This window comes from Salarias fasciatus, chromosome 14 (assembly GCF_902148845.1).
Source record: "Salarias fasciatus chromosome 14, fSalaFa1.1, whole genome shotgun sequence".
NCBI classification, from domain to species: Eukaryota; Metazoa; Chordata; class Actinopteri; order Blenniiformes; family Blenniidae; genus Salarias; species Salarias fasciatus.
In genome coordinates this window covers 12,686,146-12,703,847 of record NC_043758.1, presented here as the reverse complement: position 1 = coordinate 12,703,847, position 17,702 = coordinate 12,686,146, and the positions used below count along the sequence as shown (strand labels likewise).

Sequence of the window (17,702 nt, the reverse complement as noted above, 5' to 3'; positions counted from 1 at the left end):
AATAGAATGTCTCAGGTTTAATGATCTGAATTTACAGTGTACAGCTGCAATGTCCAAGTTAGATTTATGTCACAAAATGTTGTATTGAAGTATTATTCCTATTTTGAACGAGAAGCCAAGATTGTGACAAGGTTTCATATACGCAGTGTTTGTTTTATGAGTTGAGAATAATGACAAGCAATTACTTATCAAAGTATTACTGTTTTCAGATGCATATGTGGTAACATTCAGACCTCTCTTATGATTAGAAAGGACTATTCTAAATGTTACAGCACAATTTTCAAGACAGATTTCCATGGATCATATTTAATTTCCTCATAAAAAGCAGCACTGAATGTAGTCCTCTTGCAAACTTTTTACTCTCTGTTATTTCAGATCGCTCTGGATCTGTGTGACCCCAATCCTTGCCAGCAGGGTGTACAATGCCACATCATTGAGGACAGGTACATCTGTGCCTGTCCTGAGGGTTACTACGGCAATGACTGCATGAGCCTTAAGAATCCTTGCATTGGTCAACACTGTTCAGGTAAGAGTGTGATATGGTCTGGTTTTCTTTGCTTTCACAAAACTGAGAAAATATTTAACCTCTGGCCTGCGTCCTCCCTATAAGGTGCCATGTCAGATAACACGCACGGGAGTGTCAGCTTCTACATGATCCTGGTGGGCATCTTGGCCCTGCTGACCGTCTGCGGATGCGCTGCCTCGCCTTCGTCCCTGTCCCACTTCCATCGGAAAGCGGAAAAAAAGCACATAGCAGGCGGTCCCACAGGAAGAGGGCATCAACAATCAGCGCGAGTTTGTCACCTCATCAGGAACGTGGACAGTCCCGTGCCTCTGCTGCGCCCGCCGCCCCGTCACGCACCCACCCACCCCGGCCCGGCCTCACGCTGCTACGAGTGAGATCGAACTGACCCTGCCGCCTTCCCCGGCGCCGTCGCCACCCCTCGCCAGCGCTGAAGCCGGCCCACGCCCCCAAACTGGACATTTCAAACAGGGAGAGGGAGAAGCTGAACCGCTTCCACCACACAGACAACCAGGAGCTGGAGGTCTGACCCTGCCCCGAACCTTTGAGCCTCTGAAGGGCTCCTCTACGTTCCACTTTGCGTCCTGGGTGTACTTTTGCTCACAGGACCACGTCTCCAATTACTTGCACTGTGTCAAAAGTTGCGGTTGTGCAAAAAGGATGACTCTTTGACCTTCGGGTGCTCAGATGTCATCTGAGGAGGAAAAGCTGCTACATAATAAGGTCAAAGGTCACCCTGCTGCCATGTATAGGCGGCTGCAGGTGAGTGTTGTTTGACTGAAAGACTGATCAGTAATCTGGAGACTAAAAACTTGCCTTGGAGTGCCTGAAATACTGTCAGGAGGCATAAAGTGAAGATCTTTCAACGTGTTTCCTGGTCCGTGATGCCATCTGACGTCTGACTGATGTTCAGAACTTCCGTTTCCTTTTCAGACTGAACTCTGACAGGCAGAGATAAAGATGAATGGATGCCTACTTGGTGTATTTGTGTGTGTGTGTGTGGTGTGTGTGTTGTGTGTGGTGTGTGTGTGTGTGTGTGTGTGTGTGTGTGTGTGTGTGTGTGTGTGTGTGTGTGTGGTGTGTGTGTTCATGCGTGCTTGTATGAAAGCGAGGAGAGAGAATAACATAATGTACATTATGAACATATGGAGATTAAAAGAGACAAAAGACGGGCAGATACATTTCACTTAAAACAAAGTTGATCAACTGTCTAAAAAAGAGTGCACACTCCTGAACTGAAGGCTTGTTTCACAACGGAGAAAATGTTTTTTCAATCATACACTGTTGCCTGTATAGTCTCTGTCATATTGCAGTTTGTTGAAGGTGTATGATTTGTTTTTTTTTTTCATACGTGCATGTAAAATAGCTTTTTTGTACATAATATATTGTACATATTGAGGCTTTTTTGTACTGTGATTTGGTCTAAAAGTATCACTGTATTACCTTGCTCTGTTTGCCCCTTTTCACTTCCATTTGGAGCAAAAGCACTGATGGATTGTAATAAAAGTGCATTTACCAATTTCATTCCTTTTTTCTTCTCCCTGTTATCATTAATCACTTGTGGTAACGGCCCTCAGGTCACTGCTGGATTGTCAAATTTGCACTGTCACCTGAGAAAAATAGCCATGGCCCCTGCAGTAGAAAGCAAGAGATTGTAAACTTCTTGTAAATGTGAAAAAGTGAGTAAACTTTTGAGATACTGTATTATTACCAGAGGTACAGGCAAAGCTATATACATTCATTTGAAGTTTTCATTGACTCTGTATTCGTACAAATTGTGTTGAATCACAATCTTGAAATGTGTTTTTTTTTTTTGTTTTGTTTTGTTGTTTCAGTTTTAAGGCTCTTCTGACCCAAAGTTTCCTAATGTCACCAAAAAAAAGGCCAGATTGGCTCTTTCTAAAAAATATGTCAAATATTGACATGATTTATCAGTTTTAAGCAATTAGCTTTGAAAGTGCTTTTCTCCCAAAGCATGTCGGTGTAATCCAATATTTCTCTGAGGAAACATTTCAAACAGCGACCTGATAAATGATGCTTCGGCTCTCAGAGGAACTGAAAATCAGAATCATGTTCCATATTCATTTTGTATGCCACTATTTCTTTTTTTTTTCAATTTATGTCTGTATTTCACTGGAAAATACTTGTCAAAAGCTCGTGGCAGGATATTTCACGATCGAGCTGCATTGACTGGGTCAGTGGGTCACTGTACACACAAGGACGATCACGATCGCTTGAGTTCTGTCTCTGACACACATTCAGAAACAATGAAGCCGACAGTGCCAGGAAAAATGGAAAAGCCACCCTGACTGACCCCAAGTTTCCTCGACAGAGTGGCTGTAAGAGACTCCTGGTGGGTGGAGGGGCGATGAGTATGTGGTATGTATTTCTGTGGTGACCGACTTGCATTTTTCACTGAAGTTTAACTTTGCTACTCAAGCAGGAGTAAAAACAGAACAAGGCTGATATCTGGTATTGTCAGAATGAGTCGGATGATATTGGGGTGATGGAAAAGACCAGAATGATTGTGTGAGTTAGGAACTGTTCTGTAATTTGAGGAGTGTAAATAGACAGCAAGTCGCAGCAGTGACAGTGAATGAACAAATGAATGTAACACATGTGATCTTTGGCCTCAGTGAACAGCAACAAGCTGGAAATGAACTCGAGCATCCTGTCAACATGCTGGTCAGAAGGAAATGTAGGAAACAGAGTTAACACACACACACACACACACACACACACACACACACACACACACACACACACACACACACACACAATATCATGCTGCGACTGTCTCTTCACCTGCTGTGCACTGCAAAATGTAAAACACCACCCGCTGATTCCTTTTTTCAATACTTCATTTCAAATCTGTCCAAATATTACACTTGCTTTTCATATCCCTCATTTACATTTACTGAGAGACTCACTCAGACTCTCAGATCTACTAGTCTTATTTTATCCAGATTGGTGCCTTTGGCCACTGTGGTCTTTGAACAGTCACCAGTTTCTCTCATTTAATGAAGTGCCATGACTGAGGATCAACAAGAGAACATTTATACAAGTCCAATACATGAGAACCAGGTTCTTACAATGACTACAATAAATAATTACAATCAATTTACAGTTAGTTTACTGCGGTTTATTTTGTACCATCCATCCAGTTCAATGCCCACTTCATCTGAGGTGCATCACACCATTTGAGAGGTTCCTCTCGATCAATCTTTGTCTTAAAGTGACACCTTGTGGCCACAACAAGTACAAAGCAAAAAGGCATTACTGAGATGATGTGCCATGGAGTGTCTTCAAACGCTTCATACAGACTCAGTTGTATCGGATGAAGTTGTCAACACATCTTGAACGTCTGTAAAACTTTAACAAGACTGTACAGAGTGGTTGATTTATTGCTGCTGTTATTGTTAGAAAGACTGTCACAGAGATGTGAGTCTTATTATTTTTAGACTGCATGTAGAAATCACTTATTTCATTTAATTAATTAAGTTACAATCATAAAAGGTGTGCAAAGTTGGGAAAGATAAAAGCAAAAATTACAGTCATGATAGTTTAAGAAAATACTGTACTTAAGAGATTTTGGGCCCTGCAAAAGGCCGGCCTGCAGCGCCTCTGCAGGTTAGGGACGGAACTGCAGCACCCCTTCAGCTCGGTCAGGGAATGCAGCGCCCCTGCAGGCTGGTACCGGAACTGCAGTATCAGTTGACGGATCACAAGAAGGCGTGTGGAGCCGCTCCGCTAGCGTCGCCTTCAGCTAGCCGCATATAACCCATTTGCTTGTTGGTGGTCCGTAAAACAGGTACACAGAGAATGCAGACAATGCTGTGTGTGTTTTACGGCTGTGTTCGATGTTCTGTTGCTGTGACTGAGCTTTGATTTAAGCGCCGATTCAGTTTCTGCAGGATAGCTAAGCTAGGCTAGGCTAGGCTAGGTTAGCAGTGATGCTAATGAGCTAGTGGTCTGGGCTGTGTGCGCATTCAGGCCCATGTGTGCCAACAAACTATTCGGTAACTTGATCGCCGAGTTAGCACAAGTTAATTTCTAAATGTGGAAATGTCAGGATTAAATAAACTGATTAAAACTCGGATAAGCAGTGCCGCAGGGTCAGCCTGATGGTTAGCAATGTCAGCGTTGCAGTAATAGTAGTGATTATTCCCAAATATAAACAGTTAAGATTAAAGGCGACACATAGGACTGTTACACAAATGACCCACTTGGGCATGCATTTTACATCCGTGATGTTAATATTGTCTGTGTGGCCATTGATTTAATCACAGACGTAACTTTTTCCAAGTGAAATACTTGAGCGTGATTGTGTATTCTAGGATATAAATGATTGTTTGTTCGGTTGTCTTAGTCGGTGGTGTTTGTTTTGACTAGACGAGATAAAGAGGTTGAGCTTGGTAAAACACTGATTCTCAAAGGCACAGGGTCGCTTCAGACGGGGCTGAGCAATACGAAAAATTGGGGTCAAGGGCTGCTCTTACCCTGTATGATGCTTATTTATTTTATAACCTTTTATTATTTCTTTTGGTAAACTACACATTTGTAACTACTTGAGAAGCTTTCGTGCTAAATCATAAATAAGACACACAGCACACCAGGAGGATATTTCAAATGGAAAGCATGTGCCCGGACCGATGAGTTGTTCTCTTCATTCCCTATGGCTCTAAAAGCTGTAATGATAATATATGTCCATCTTTATGTCCATTTCTATATACCTCTCATTCTTAATACATTAATGCAATATTACAAACATCAGGAAGTCTGTAATTAATTCAAAATTTACTTCTTGTTCTGATACAAAACCTGCAGTATTGGGATGTGGCTTCTTCCTCCGATACTTTAGAACACAGTGAAGCTTTTATTGTTGCGGACTTCTAATACGAACATCAAAAGACTTTACAGTGTCTTCATATTTCAGTGGGACAGGTGACAATTTCACCAAATTCTGACATCCAGAACAACATACTACATTACATTATTTATTGTAATCTTTTTTTTCCCTTCAGTCAGCAATGCATACCACCTTTAATAAGTATTGTCACAAAGTGTTCCTCGGAAAAATTCAAACCAAAACACCAGAATACAATCAAAAGCACAGGCCAACACTGTAATGTGCTGCAACTGTAGCAAAATATTCACTCATTGTGCAGTTGTTCTCAACAATACCAGATTTAGATTTAGATTGAAACTCGTGCAGTGATCAGTCTTCAAAACTGAGTATTAAAAGCACAAAGCTTGGATTCAGTTCAGAATTATAAATGCTATAGATTAGATGATAGACAATTGTAAAAATCATCATCTGATTTGTCGTCTGAGGTCTGCAGGACAGTTTATCCAGTTGAAAATTAATTCAGTTTTTTTCTGTAAATCAAGGAAATCATTTAAAAAGTTTTGCTCTGTCATTTGTATTAATGGTAGATTAATCAGCAGTCCTGAATTAAATTTCTGACTATCTCATTTCTCCCGCCACTGGCTTTTTCCTTCCGTTCTCCCATGTTCTTCCTCTTTCCCGCTCTGCAGCAGCCGTGCCCCGCCGCGCCCCCACCCCCAGCGGAGCCGTCATGTGGCAGGAGGCCCGCAAACACGAGCGCAAGCTCCGTGGCATGATGGTGGCTACAAACGCCGAGGCGAACGCCGACGCGATACTACGAGAAAATAGTAAGGCAGATTTTGCCCATCGTAGAGATGTGAATGTGACTGTTGGGTGATTACAGTTCTGTAACAGAAAGTCTGACCTCCACGACTTGTGCAGACCGCCGCCCAATCACAGATAAGAGTCATTTGGTGTAAACAGAGTGTCTCAACACTATCAGAAACATGATATTTAATGAAATACCAGTAAGTTAAAGTTGAAGTTATATTGGAAAAAGAGACAGAAGCACTCATTTATTGAGCTGACTTATTACTGACTTATTTGTTTTGGAATATCATAATACACTAATGATAAAAAAAAAAGAAGAAATCAGGAAGCTACGTTTTAATTAGCCTCTAACAGTGACCCTCGTGTTCCTTCTGTATCTCACTCTTGTTTTAGTTACTTTGCTTAGTTTTCTGTGTTGTTCTAATTGTTTTTCATTTTTTTTCCTCACAGAAAAAAGATCCTGCCCAGTTTCTCCAAGTTCACGGCCGAGCCTACAAGATCCATCTGGATCCTGCAGTGGCGCTGGCTGCAGAGAGTCCCGTCAACATGTGAGCAAAAGCACACAAATGCACCGACCGGCTACTCAACTGTTGTGGGTTTTCAGTTTTCACATTTCCCTCCATCTTTCTTCTTTCACATGAAGGATGCCTGGGCAGGGAGATGCCAACAACATGATCGACAGATTTGACGTCAGGGCTCACCTGGACTACATCCCCACCTACACGCCTCCCCTTCTTACCACATCGTATGTAATTCCCTCCAAGCACAAGCAGACGCCAGTGATTTTCTATCAATGGGTTTATTTGACTTTATCATTGTCCTACATATCAAACTCCAGCCATGTCTTCTACTGCTGGCTTTCATGAGGACCTGGAAGCCCATGGATTATTTCCTATTTCAAATCAAAGCACCAAAATGGATACAAGTATACTAAGCAAGAGCTGTTTTAATCATTAGATTGAACACTCAATAAAACAACCTACAGAATGATAGCAGTACATCATCAGTTCTCCTGGTTGTCCAAGTTGAACCTGCTCAGTATTAATTTCATGCCGTATTTCATGTGTGGACCAATCACAGCCTCATCACAGACATCAGTGTCCTGATTGTCAGGACACTGATGCCTTGATAAAGGAATGTAATATGCAGAGACTGCATGGGACAAAATGTGCTGATGCTTGCTGCAAGCCATCATGGGCTAAACAGTTTACATGCAGGACTTGGTCAAATGACTTGGAAGACGCTTCACAACTTTTCCAAGTTATTCAATCTGGCAATGCTTTTCGATTAAAGTATAGTGGGCGATGTTCTTAGCCTATGAATTAAGGGATGCGAATCTCAACTATTGGTCCTCCAACATGTCAATCACGCTGGAGAATGCTCGCGTAACGCTGTCAAGCGCGCTCGTTCCCGTGATGCTGCGTGCGCATTCAGATTGTTTATGTAGCCGGTGAGCTCCGTTTCAGCCAGTACTTAGCGATGGCGAGTCTGACATAATGAAACTGTAACTGTTTCGGGAAAAAAAGCTTTATGAGCGAGGCCGATCGCAGAAAATGTAAACAGAGCCGTGCACGCCCGGGGAAGACGAGCTCGCACGCTTCCGACATTGATAGGCGTTTCCTCGGGAGAGCAGCAAGCAGGTAGGATGTCTGGCGCATGCGCGTTTTCAAAAGAAGTAACAGACGTTTGGCTTCAACTTTTGAGAAAATCGTCCACTACACCTTTAATTAAAAATTTAGATTTTTGTTCATTATCGGATTATCCCCATCAGAGGGAGGCGATTGTATCTACAGGACAGGTTTTCATCAACAGTTTAAATGTGATGATATATTTTAATAAGCAATCGATTCAGGTCAATTGGATTTGGTATTGTCTTTTAAGACGTTTTGCTCGTCATCCACGTGCTTCATCTGTTCATGCGGTTCTCTTGACCAGGCTGGCTTGTCGGGGAAGTTTAAATGATTCGATTGCTTTGAGATTCCTCATATCTGGATCAAGAGATGTTAAAATTATAATTGCCAGGTATTTCTATTGCGACCCTCTCTTCAGTCAAGTGATTTGTCCTTGTTTAAAAGCTAAAATTGCCCTTCGGTTCACATTTGAAAAGCCAGTGAGGTGGCAATATAATGAACAACCTTCCTTCCATTGTACAGCACTGCAGAGCAGGAGATGGAGGAGAGAAGTGTAATTACGAGCGTTACAGAGGCCTGGTGCAGAATGACTTTGCCAACAGTGAGTATATAATCTCCAAACACACACAAGGAGCATAAGTTGTGCATTTAATGCAGCTAACACATTACACACACACACACACCGAGCTGCAGGTTTGTGCTTAATGTGGCCATAATAGTCTGTTAATCTGCTCTCAGTGGGTATATTTTGCAGTGGTGTTGTGCTCTTGAACTCCCTCCTGTCCTCCCACAGTCTCCGAGGAGCAGTGTTTATACCAGATCTACCTGGATGAGCTCTACGGCGGCCTGCCCAAACCCAACGAGGATGAGAAGAAAAAGTATGCCTATTAAACGCTTGTGAATCCCCAACTGTGTATCTAAAACCATAACTGCGTTCGCTTTTGTTCAGCGGACGATTTAAGCTAACTTAGATGTTTCCTCTCATGGTGCAGACTGGCGGAGAAGAAAGCCACGATTGGTTACACGTATGAAGACAGCACGGTGACAGAGCCGGACGCTCTGTCAGACAAAGACGAAGACAACTCGGAAAACAGCGAGTCTGAAGAGGACGAGGGCATCCCCGATATCGGTGAGGGACTGTGTGTTTGGCACTGCTGAGATTTGCACGTTGGGAAGATGAAAATCCCCAGACACAAGCTCAAAAAAGAGACGTGTGATAATGGAGAGAGCTGTGTGTGTGTGTGTGTGTGTGTGTGTGTGTGTGTGTGTGTGTGTGTGTGTGTGTGTGTGTGTGTGTGTACAGACGTGGAGGTCGACGTCGACGAGCTGAACCAAGAGCAGGTTCTGGATCTCAATAAAATAGCGACTCCGTATGGAATGGCTGATGGAGACTTTGTCAGGTATTGGCCGCTTCCATTTTACTGGAACAAAAACTTTTTGTCTTCTCTGTTTTCTGTGTGTTTCTGTGGCTGTGTGATAACACCGCCATCGGACTAATAGGAAAAACTAAAGCAGTTTGATGCGATGATGGAAGAGAAGGGTTGGAAGGGTTTTTTTGTTTTTTTTGCCTTTCACGTAGCGCCGTTCCTCAGTCTCAGCTTGCGTTCGTCCTCACCAGAATGCAACTGAAGTCCCACTCAGATCCTCTCTGACTGGACCCGGTGCGACTTGGTGCGTGCTGCGAGTGCCATGTTTACACCTTCTCTGCCGCACCGTACTCGGTCCCAAAACACCACCGAAGAGTGTTTGTGTGTCCCGTTTTGATGTACTGCGGACGCCATTAAATATATACAGCATTAAAGTGCTTGATTATATCATTGTAATTGTGCGCTTCTGTTTCCTCTCTTTGTCAGGATGTTGAGAAAGGATAAAGAAGAGGTGGAGGCCATTAAGCATGCCAAAGCTCTGGAGGCGGAGAAAGCCATGTACTCTGTAAGACTGACTTCACTGAGGACGATGCTTTATTCGCAGGTTTGAATGTTTTGTAACAGAATTGATCGTCTCAGGGCCGCCGCTCCCGCAGACAGAGGAGAGAGTTCAGAGAGAAGCGGCTAAAAGGAAGACAGATCAGCCCACCCAGGTAATTTAACAGTTGTTTCTCCTTCATTAAGCTTGTTAGGACTAAATAACCTGGATTTATTTAAATGAAGATAGAGATCGTGAACGGTCTCGGAGCAACGTGACAAGAGGAGTATGAGGTTAACTCTTTACATCACCCAAAACATGCGTATTCTCTAAGATACTGTTCCATTTTTCAGCTATGCCAGAAGAAGAGACAGTCCCACATACGATCCCTATAAACGGTGAGTAACCGACCCTTTCGGCCGTTTATCATTACAACACCTTGTGAAATCAGTCTGAGTTGATGGTTCTTTTTAACCTTCTCAGGCCAGAGTCAGAGTCCAGCTCTGAGTCGCGGTCACGCTCTCGTACTCCCGGCCCGGAGAAGATCACCTTCATCACCAGCTTTGGAGGCAGCGACGACGAGGCGGCGGCGGCGGCTGCGGCGGCAGCACAGGCAGCCGCTCCCCACTCTGGCCACGCCCCCTCCACCTTGCAGCACTCTGCAGGTCATAGCAGGGGCTCCGGTCGGTAACTTTCCCTCTTCTTGGCTTTTCTTTGGTTTATTATAGAAACGGCCGCGCTCGCAGAGAGTACTGATTGATTTTTTTTTTTTTTTTTTGTGGTCAGTGAGGTGGATCAGTTTACAAATGAAGAAACGACGCGAAAGGCTTCGATGAGTAACACATAGGACTTATTGATCGGTGCATGTGTGGAGAGAAACAGTAATTGATTTGCTCTGAGCTTTGATGTGCATTTATTGCTTTGGTACTTTGCATGTCAAATAAAGCCTTTATAGACTTTTGTGTTTTTATTTTGAAATTTAATTCATATCAGTACACAATTAATAAAAGGAATCTGTATTTGTGAAATAAAGAAGCGGATTTACTCAGTAGCTAGGCTAGGCGCTGCTCCGGTGTCGTTTTTAAACTTCTGCGTTTGTGTTTGTTCAGGAGACGAAGGTCGTCTTCCAGCCGCTCCCCTTCCTCCTCCTCCTCCTCCTCCTCCTCCTCCTCCCGTTCACGTCGCTCCTCGTCTCGGTCCTCCTCCCGCTCGTCCTCCCATTCACGGCGGGGACGGCGAGGACGAGGGACGGGCGCCGCTCCCGGAGTCGCTCCCGGTCCAGGCGGCGCTCCAGATCCTACTCCAGAGGCAGAGGGGTAACGGAGGATCCGGGTCGTGGAGGCGGCGCGAGCAGACCCGATCGCGGTCCAATAACAGAGACCGGGACAGGAGGCGATACTCGGCGCGAGAAGATCCAGGTCAGATCGAGCTCCTCCAGCCTCACAGCGACATTAAAACGTGGCTGAACAGGACCGCGTCTCCCGCCAGGTCCCGCTCCACCTCTCGGCAGGGAGGCAGCTCGAGACGAGGGGTCGAAGCAGCGGGGACACCGGCGGGGAGACAGCGTCAGCAGAAGTCCCTCTCGGTCGCCCAGCCGTCCTCGCCACAGTCTGTCCCCTGCTCACAGAGGGGCCCAGCCTGCTGCTATCAGCGTCTCTGACAAGCTAAGAAAGTAAGAGAAGAGAACTCAGGAAGAGCTATAAAAATCAAACACAGTTGTATTAGTGTGGTTGAAAAAAAAAAACAAAGATGTGGTCTTTGGCTCAGCAAATTGTCAAAATACATAATTCACCCTAACAAGTGAAAATACTAGTGCCGTTTCAAACTGTCCGTCATAGAGCAAGGTTGAAACAGTAATAACCACAGTTTAAAACAGTTTTTGCATTCATTTTCTAATGTATAATAGCAGCAAGAGTCAAGTGCAGTCATGTTTGTATTAAATTCTCTTGCGTTGCTGCAGCCTCCAACATGAATCAATCATGTAGTAAAAAAAAAAAAAGTCAGAACAGCTGGCAGAAACATTTGTATTAGTTTCTTCTCCCCTGTCTTCGTACGCAGTGATGTTTGTAAAGCTTTGTTTACCCCTCAGCAGTCAGACGTGTTAAAAGTCAACGATTTAGCATAAACGGAGGCGCGGCTCTCACCTCTTGGTTTTTTCCTTCCTCTGCTGCAGGGCCTGACACTGCGGGTGGTAAGAGACGGAGCTGCCAAAGTCAGTAAGAATTTGATCTAGCTGGGTTTCTTGCCTAAAGCCTACGCCTCCCTCATCCTTACAGCTGACATGTTGTCCACCAGACTGGGATGTAGAAGCGGTTGTTGACCCCATGTTTTTTTTTTTTTTTTCTACACCCACAAATCCACCAGAAAGTGGATCCTCCACTGCAAGTCAGAACATCTGCTTTGAAATTGAAGCTTCTCTCCCAACAAATGCTGAACCATTGCTCTTATTTCAGCAATGAAATGAACATTTAGGCCACCTTCAGCACTTTTTATTTACTGTCTCCACAGCCATTGGTCTGACTGGTGGTTGTTTGTACCCTGTACCTGTGAGTGAAAGCGTGTCTTTATATCTGTTGTAGTCTTGAGCGCACCGCGGTTGGTGTCACATGGCCGGAGTTATTATCCTCATGTTCACTTGTCTTTGTGCAGATTACAGTTATAGATGGAAGTCAGATCTTCTCTATTTGACTGTCCGTGTCAGACTTTTAATGTTGAATGTCCACAAGTTCAGATCATAGTTGAAGTCGATGAAACAAACACAGCAAATAAGCGTATTTTACTAATAAGTTCCTCGTTGAATTAGTTTGTTCTTATTTAATTTCTCTGAGCCGTTTGCTGCCCTGACCCCTCCCGTTGTTGTTCGCCCCCCGGTTCCTGGAAGAGAGAGAAACGCTTCACGTAAATCCAGCAGTCACGCAGAACACAAGTTCCCGTCTGCTCTCTGGCTGAATGTGCCTGCAGTGTTGGGGCCTGCAGTTTTTCTTGCCTGGCCAGGTCTGAACAGCCCGGCGATGGGTGTGGCAGCCATGGGGGAAGAAAAAAAAAAAAAAAATTCACTTGGCTCTGTCGAACTTTTTAAAGCTCACCGGACCTGAACTTGCTCTTGTCCTTTTAGTTATTTTTTGTTTACCTCCTCCTATTATCTCTTTTGCCAGTCTTCACACATACAGCAAAACTCAATGTGGAAAGAGTCATGCGACTGGATCCTGCTAGATCCTGGGCCTACAGAAGCAGTTGGCCTCAGTCCTCTCTCCTTCTCTCCACACAGCACACACACACACGCACGCTACACACACACACACACGCCCACACACCCCTCAGCCTACTCTGTGCCCGTCGGCTCGACCACAGATGTCACTTGAATGAATAAATCTGTCGCCTTTTTGTCTCCACCAGCCTCAGTACTTAAAGGTGACAGTATCGCGTTTGTGTAACAGCTCAGTACCTTCTGATCACACTCATACACACACACACACACACACACACACACACACACACACACACAGACAGTTCTGCGACGCCCGTTTTACAGTCCCGCTAACACTTCTGTGTCACCTGCAGCCCAAGATGACTCCTCAGGAGCGGCTGAAGCTGCGAATGCAGAGGCGCTCAACAAGCAGTGTGAGTACGGCCGAGCGGAGACTCGGTGGCAGTGCCGATCTTTGAAATATTAACAAACTAAGATCTACTTACCATATCCTCCTCTCAACATCCTGAAGAGATCATTTGGAAAAACTTTCTGCAGTTTTCTTTTCAAAAATCACGTTTGATTCAATGTCTTCGGTGCAAAAGGTGGTCCCACTCTGTTGACGTGTGGTAAATGATTAACGCCAACTATTATCACCTCAAGAGTTCAGACTTGGCAGTATTTCACTCCTCTTGCCTAGAGACCTTAGCACAATCCTGTACTTCTTTTAATTTTTCCAAATAATATGCAAATTTCAGGGTGAAAATGCCTGACCTGTTTTCAAACATTCCCTCTGCTTTCCTTTGTCCATCTGCAGCCAAGGCGGATAAAAAAGCCGCGCAGGTGAAGATCCAGCAGCAGGAGCATAAACGACAGGTGTTGTGTCCGTTTGTCACTGTTTGTTGTTGAAATTCCAGCACAAAGAGACTCTCTTATCCCTAAATCTCCCCCTTTTTGCTGTTTGCTTTTTTTTTTTCCTACAGGAGCGGGAAGGCGAGCTGCGAGCCATGGCCCGCAAGATTCGCATGAAGTAAGGGCTCTCCTGTTGTGTGTGTGTGTGTGTGTTTGTGTTTGTGTGTGTGTAGACTGTGGTGGTTTGTGTGATTGCAACTGTCTTGACCCCGGGGCTGTGCACTCAGGAGCGGGGAGCGCCGTGAGAAAGAAAGGGATGAATGGGAACGGCAGTACGGCCGGCAGAGCCACTCACCTTCTCCTTCCAAATACGGTGAGCGCCGCCAACGCATGAATTGGCAATAAAATTTCCTCCAGCGAAACCGTTCCCTGTACGCATACTCAATTAAAGTTAGAAGAAGAAGGAAAAAAAAAACTCATACCAAATAGTTTTGATCAGCCAAGGATCTGTCTGATCTGCATGTCCAGGTTTTATAAGCTGTGAGATGTTTGTGCACGCAGTTGTTTTGACAGTGTCTCTGTGTCCTTTGTCCCTCAGGCCGCGAGCACAACTCATACAGGAGGTATGTGAGAAGCCGCAAGCATCTGCGCTGCGTCCGTGGAGCAGAATGATTTGTTTGCTGTTTATTTGTAGCGTTGACACAAACACGATCTCCGGTCTCGTCCACGATGACCCGCGGACTCAGGACTTAGACACTTAGCTCCGGTTTGGAGTGTGGATCAGTCTGGAGAAGTCAGAAGTCTAATGAGGAGTGACGTTTTTGCGTTAATAATTCTGGGTATTATTTACAACAACAACAAAAATCCCTTAAATGATAAACACGGTGCGTGCGCAGCACTGTTGGTCAGGCCTTCTTCGTTCCCCATAATGTTAACTTGTCGTGAACCATCAGCTATAGTACAATCACACATCCAAGTTTGTTTCAAGAGCGACTCATCTAGTTTTCTGACCTGGTTTTTTCAGCCCTTTCATTCGGACAGGGTTTCCAAGCATTCCTCTGTTTAACCAAGGGTCCGATGTGTCTTTGACATTTAGAAAATAGTCATTACGGCCCCCGGGGCGTCTACAGTACGATCAGACAATCGCAAACAGGATGGGACCGGTGTGAAGAAAGGGACAGAGGCGCTCACTCATTGGACATTTCAGATTGTTTTACAGCCATACAATGAATAGGAGAACTAGTTAGAGGCGAGTTGGGATGAAAATAAGACGAGGCTGATTGATTCGATTATAAAATATGCTTTTTCTAAATAATATTACCATCTGGAGCAATGCTGTAATACATTCTGTTGGAAAAATATTTGAAACAGTCACATTGTTTACATTTTTTTTGTGGCTCTGCGAATATTTCACACACACACTTTTGAACTGAGACGACTAATCCATTATTTTCAACCCTAAAACGAATTTCTGAAAATCCATGAATTATTGGCGACACAAGGATTGTGTCGGTCAATTAAACCACATTTACACCTTGTGTCATTGATAATTCCTATATTTGCATGAATGAAACTCACATGCGTGCATATTGACTTAATGAACCTGATTTAGAGTTAAGCAGGTAGTTCTAATCATGAAATCATCCTCTGTAACCGTTATCATGTGTCGTCATTGCCGATGCCTATAAAGCCAAATTCTGAGGTTTAAATCTGAATCCTGGGCAGATTGGCCGGAGCGGGTTACACTCCCTCGTATCCTCTGCTCGTCCTCGTCAGTCTGGGACTGATTCCTGAGCAGCAGCAGGACCAGTCTGGTGGTCAGAGCCATGCCTGTTCCAGCGTGGTTTAATCCCTTTTATTTTTAAGAAGAAACCATGAATCATTATTTTATTCCACACACTTTTTGTTTTTTTTTTTTGACCTGAATGTATTCAGGTGTATGGAGAAAATTTGTAGCATAGTGCAGAACTGCACGAACAAACATGAGGTTCATCGTTCAAACCAGAAAGGACGACTTTGTGTGAGAGAAAGTAGTTTGAAAAGAGTGGGGTGGAGGGTGAGAGAGAGGGAGACCTCGTCCTCCCACACTCAAAAAACCCTGCTCCGGAGAGATCAGTGCGAGTCCCAGGAGATCAGCGGCGGTTTCAGAAACACTCACAGCAGCTTGGTCCGGCTCCACTCAGTCAGATCACGTTTGCTCTCGACTCTCGTGTTCGAAGTGAACCTGAGCTGAAGCTTCCTGACCTGCATCTGCAGGATGTTACTACGCTGCTGCCTGTGTGTCCTGATCAATTCAATCAGTGCAGTATTTATCAGGTGTTTCAAAAAGAAGGGAGGAAGTCCACGCCAAACTTTCTCTTGTTTGTTTTTTTTGTTTTTTTTTTCCTCATAGTTTAAATACAGGCCTGCTTTGTCTAAACTGTGCCGGAGCTTCTTTGTTTACTGGCCGGTGTAAACACCAGCGCTGCTCTGTGTAACATGCAAATATCATCTGATGTGTGGCGCCTCGACTGAGTCAGGACTGATTCCAGTCCAACTTGTTCACGGTGTGACTCGAGCAGTGGCCGCAAGAGTATTCATTCAAGCAGAAACGCCAATTCAGGAGTAGAGTTACACTTTTTTTGCATATCCTTCACTGTTAAGTCTGAATGAAATGAAGGCTTCTTTTGTACTAATTGACTTTCTGGCTTGTATACTAAGTTGTGTGTCTTTTTTTCCTCTCTGTCCTCTCTCTCTCCTCTTCCCCAGGAGGTCTCGGTCTAGGTCTCGTTCGCGGAGTCCATATTACAGATACTGAAACTCCAAGCGGTTCACGCAGACTCAGAACAATAGCTCCTCTTTTGACAGACATCACATCACGTCGACGTGACGGCCGCAGTAAACCTGCACCCGATGCTGTTCATGTATAGACTGATGCGTTAACTCGTCCCGGCTGACTGCTTCAGCCCGCATGGGTCTGATCTGCTCTCCTCTTCTGCTACATTTCGTGAAGACAGGCTTTTTGGTTTCCTCACTTCTGCATGCTCCCTTCTTTATTTTTCTCATGATTCCCTCAACGCTCATCCCCGAGGTTTTAACCTTGTATCTCCCTGGTGTTGTGCTTTGCTTTGCTTTCATTAGCAGGAGCTCCTCACACTAAAAGGACCGCGTTCACTCATGAACGCATGTACAGAATATTTATACACATCCATTTGAATCGTCTTTATGAACCCAGATGAAGTCAAAGTTTATGCATTTATTAAACTATTGATTGCTCTTTTTGTACTCTGTCCTCAACCAGCCGGATAACAGCAAACTGTTTTTTTTGTTCTCAGTAATGTGAAATGTTAAATACAAAACAAATAAAACTTTCTTTAAAAATTAAAAATTGATTCCTTTTTTTTTTTTGTCTTGACTTCATTACTCTGAGTTAAATTGACTGAACTGTCTACTGAAATATGTAAACAGATCCTTATAGCATGACTAAAGCTATTGAAGTGTGAAATTGACGGTAAGTGCAGTTTTCTTTGGTGCGTTGCGCCTTTTTAATCAGTTGGTGGCGACACATGTCAGCGCTGCACTGCTGCTTCACTAACCAACTTTTAAACCCTTTTTTAAAGATTATTTTTAAAGTTATATTTTGACGTGTGCAAGGGGACACACAGCTGTTCCAGCAGCAGAAAAGGAGAAACGAATGGTTCCGGTTTGGTTTGGAAGGCACCTGTGGAGATAAACGCAACTGAAAGCAGGCAGTTCCTCTGAGGCTGAAGAGGAACCTGCCAGGTTTCCTCTGGTAAAACCTGCAAACGGCCGCTAAAACAACAACAACAACAAAAAAAAAAAACGCTCCGGTTCCAACCGCGAGGAGGGAAAAGTGGCAACCGGGCGGCGTTCCGACGGCACCTCGCCGGGAGGAGGGGCGGGGTCAGCGGGGCGGGCCGTGCCTTCAGTCGCCCATGCCCCCTT

At 44.4% G+C, this 17,702-nt stretch overlaps 2 protein-coding genes across 5 annotated transcripts in view; both read left to right on the top strand.

Annotated features, from left to right (window-relative positions):
• Nucleotides 1–9,121, top strand: part of LOC115400324 (protein jagged-1b-like) — a 56,186-nt gene extending 47,065 nt beyond the window's left edge. For 3 of the 4 annotated variants that reach the window (XM_030108130.1, XM_030108129.1, XM_030108127.1), the window contains 2 exons: nucleotides 376–526; nucleotides 611–2,045. The gene's annotated coding sequence lies outside the window, so the exon portion shown is untranslated. Of the gene's footprint in view, nucleotides 1–375; nucleotides 527–610; nucleotides 2,046–9,042 lie in introns of those variants that run through there. The other variant, XM_030108128.1, reaches the window with a different exon arrangement.
• On the top strand, nucleotides 6,065–17,095 carry clasrp (CLK4-associating serine/arginine rich protein). The gene is given in 26 exon segments (XM_030108133.1): nucleotides 6,065–6,151; nucleotides 6,154–6,180; nucleotides 6,183–6,199; nucleotides 6,633–6,730; nucleotides 6,826–6,927; nucleotides 8,336–8,358; nucleotides 8,361–8,414; nucleotides 8,607–8,691; nucleotides 8,806–8,942; nucleotides 9,117–9,213; nucleotides 9,667–9,745; nucleotides 9,820–9,893; nucleotides 10,072–10,116; nucleotides 10,202–10,405; nucleotides 10,828–10,958; nucleotides 10,961–11,037; nucleotides 11,040–11,245; nucleotides 11,247–11,414; nucleotides 11,915–11,930; nucleotides 13,280–13,319; nucleotides 13,322–13,339; nucleotides 13,723–13,781; nucleotides 13,889–13,935; nucleotides 14,045–14,130; nucleotides 14,356–14,380; nucleotides 16,506–17,095. Coding segments are annotated over 26 exon segments (2,013 nt in total). The 5' UTR covers nucleotides 6,065–6,102; the 3' UTR covers nucleotides 16,555–17,095.
• The last annotated feature ends 607 nt before the right edge of the window (nucleotides 17,096–17,702 follow it).